This window comes from Apteryx rowi, unplaced genomic scaffold (assembly GCF_003343035.1).
Source record: "Apteryx rowi isolate R43461 unplaced genomic scaffold, aptRow1 scaffold_16, whole genome shotgun sequence".
Lineage (NCBI taxonomy): Eukaryota > Metazoa > Chordata > Aves > Apterygiformes > Apterygidae > Apteryx > Apteryx rowi.
Genome location: NW_020447863.1, coordinates 3,891,926 through 3,895,131, shown reverse-complemented (window position 1 = coordinate 3,895,131; position 3,206 = coordinate 3,891,926). Strand labels below are relative to the sequence as shown.

The following is a 3,206-nucleotide window of genomic DNA, read 5'->3' as shown; positions in this document are numbered from 1 at the left end:
GGGAGCGCCGCTGTGCCCCGCACACGCTGCCAGCGCCGCAGCCAGCTCGTACGGCCGGGGCGCTGCTGGCGCCAGTCAAACCAGCTCTGTCTTGGCACCGGCTCCCGCTTCTGACATTGCTTCACGGGGCGATTGCAACACGGGCTCCTCCCTTCCTACCTGCGCGCTCTCGCCCAAGTCCTCGTAAACCTCAACCTTGAGCTCCTGTCGGTGCCAAGGTGCGCCTCGCAGGGGAGGGAGGCCGTGGGAGCCGGGCGCTCCAGCAGCACCGAGTGGGAGGGYGGGAGAGGGGCGCCTCTCCCGCCTGAGGCCTCTGGGCCGCTTTGCTCATGTGCAAGTTTAGGGTGGAAAAACACAAGCTGCGTCAAAACGCTCCCTGGCCACGGATGCTGGAACTGGAGCTGCTCGACCCCACTCTCCCTCTTCCCTGGGGGCTGGTAAAGCTGGGAGGGTGCCAGCATCTCCCAGATTGATCAGCATCACCTGGAATCTGGAGGGAAGGGGACACGCAGGGCACACTCAGACTGGCACCACTGGAACCACTAACAACCCTCCGCTAGTCAATCCAGGCAAATCCTCCCTTGCGCACACATCACCGGGGCTGCAGATTGCCTGGCCGGACTCATGGGGCAACGCTGCTTAGCGGAAGGGATCGGTTCCCAGGCCCTCCYTGACCTCAGGCTGCTCAACGGGGCTCTGGTGACCAGGGTTAAGAGCGAAGCAGCCAGGGCTTGTGAGCTGGAGGAAGCGGTGGAAAAGCTCCTCCTTCCTTTGCTGTTGCTGCGGCTCCTTTCAGCTCCCTCCTGAGAGCAACAGGCGGAAACAGTCGTCGCAGGATCCTCCGCTTGCTGGCTGGGCAGGATCCTGGAGCCGGAGGAAGGGCCGTGTGCTCGTCTGTCCTCATACCCCTGGGCACAGAGAGCAGCCAGGGGTGTGACCAAGGGAGGAAGAGGAGGAGGCAGAGGASGACGAGGCGGTGCCACCAGAAAGTTCAGGCTCTCCCCTGCTGCAGGGCATCTTAAGGGAACTGCTGCCGTGCTCCCGAGGTGGAACATGCCTTGGCATCGCTCTGGTTCCCAGCGGTTTTCAGACCACAGAGACCCCAGGCTGGGCTGGGCCAAGCTCCGCTCAACCGCAGCCGGGTTGTTACAACCCAGCCCGGGTGGAAATGGCTCTGAGGTTGTGCTGCGAGGCTTTTTCTGGGCTGTCCTGTTTACCCCGAGGCGGGAGGGAGGAGTGGAGGTGGCCAGCGGAGGAGCTCGCTGTGTGCGTGAAGCATCCTGTTTATGCAGCCTGAAATAGCTCCTCTTGGCCTGCTGCAGGCTGCCAGGCTCAGGGGACCGGCAGGCTGCTCACACCTCTCCCTGCCGCCAAAACCAGCCCAAAACAGCACCCACYGCCCGCCTGGCACCAACACCCGCCGCGCTGAGCGGGCAGCACGCGCAGGGGTGCTGCCGAGCCGGGATCTCCCAGCAGATTGGCACGTGGACGCTGCTCGGACCATCCATTCCSCTAGGGCGGTGAGGGACGTGGGTGCTCCCCGGGGAAGGTTTTGGGGAGACCAAGCCCTCAGCACGAGGCTGAGGAGCGGGCAGGACGTTGGCTGGTGTTTTCCAAGCCGTGTCAGGGCCAACCCTGCTCGAGGCGTGCAGGATCCGGCCGCACGTTGTGCTGGCGCGGCACAGCCGTGCTGGGAGGACGCCCGGAGCGCCCGAGCCACGGGGTGGCCAAGCGCCCGTCCCCAGGGTCCTCTGCAGCGTGTGCCCACCGGCTCAGCCGCCCCCAGGGTGCCGGCGTCTCCGGACGGGCCGGCGGCAGCGGAAAGCGCAGATGCGGGCTCGGCGCGCGGGAACCACGTTCCYGGGGGAAGGGCCGGCGGTTTCCAGCGTTGCCGTCTTCTGGGCTGCACCATAGACGCGCCCCMTAAAACCATAATTTCTGGGAGTAATTTAAGGCAATCGAAATCTTTTGCCTCGATAGTGTTCAGACTTGTCAACATCAGCAGCTCTTGTTTTTACACATTTCTGGCCGCTCAAGGTCATTTCAGATGGAAAGTCATTTCAAAACCAGAAGATTTACCTTTTTCTCCTGGAAATGCCCCATAAGAATGCTCTACCCTTACCAACATGCTTGTTTTCAGCTTGTTTCCCTGACCAAAATGTTGAAATCAACAGATTCTCATGGGAAATTTGGTTTCAGCAAAATCTCATTTCCAACAGAAAATTGTTCCACTGGAGGCTTTTAAACACTTTCTCTAGCACTGATCCCCGAGGAGTCTAGCTCTGAATTCATTCAAAAATCTAGTTTACCGGAGTTACAGACTGTCTGGATATTTAAAAGGTGGGGGAAATACATTCCCCTCCCCACGAAAAAAAAAAAAAAAAAGAATAAAATGTAAACATCTACAATAACAGCTTCATTATTAGCAAAATTTATTTATAAAAAAAGAACCATATAACGTATGATTTAGGTAGTGCACAAGAGTCCTGCTAAGGAGATGAAAAAAGTGCTAAAAAAAAATTCCTATTCTTGAAAAATCAGTCCGCCGAAGCACTGCAGCGCTGCGTGTGGAGCCACTCTCCTGCCCCTTTGGACTGTTGACGTATTCCTTAAATAGGAAAGGAAAACTAATTAAGAGGTCAAAACCAGAAAGCAGCGATGTTGTTGATTTGTAAACAGGAAGGTTATATCTGTAGGAAGCAGAAATAGCACGTAAGTAGAGCCTGGACGCCCCGGTGCAGACGCAGGGGACATTTATGTGTCTAGGAAAACCACCTGAAGGTGAACGCACCAGCCCTGCACCATCCGTCATCGTGACCCAACGCCCGCTTAGCACCCGGCCCACCGCCGGCTGGCTCGCAGACGTGCTCCACGGCTTCATCCTCGGGGGGTTAAAATAAAGACGCTCCATCTGAAAGCCTTTTCCGTGACGGGAAGGGTTTTGGAGGCTCCGGGTCCAGCAGCAGCAGCACTTCAGCAGCTTCTCCGCAGCTTCCCGCGYGTCCAGGTGGCGAGGAAATGGGTCCCCTGCGTTTCTGGGCAGGGTTTCCTCCGCGCTGGGCGCTCCGCTCGGTGCCGGAGGATGAGAGGAAGGGGCAGAGCAGCCCCGCTTGGCCCCCGGGGAAGATCTGGGGGCAGCAGCGGTTGGGAAATACCGCTTTTCCCAGGAGAAGAGCGGAGAGAGGGTCGTTAGTCTGGTGCCTGAC

General features: G+C 58.5%; 1 protein-coding gene across 1 annotated transcript in view; it reads right to left on the bottom strand.

Annotated features, from left to right (window-relative positions):
- The window catches only part of FAM129B (family with sequence similarity 129 member B), a 53,395-nt gene extending 50,583 nt beyond the window's left edge, over positions 1 to 2,812 (bottom strand). Inside the window, exon 1 of the mRNA XM_026059783.1 lies at positions 2,803 to 2,812. Within this exon, the coding sequence (XP_025915568.1) occupies positions 2,803 to 2,812 (10 nt within the window). The remainder of the gene's footprint in view (positions 1 to 2,802) is intronic.
- Between the last annotated feature and the right edge of the window lie 394 nt (positions 2,813 to 3,206).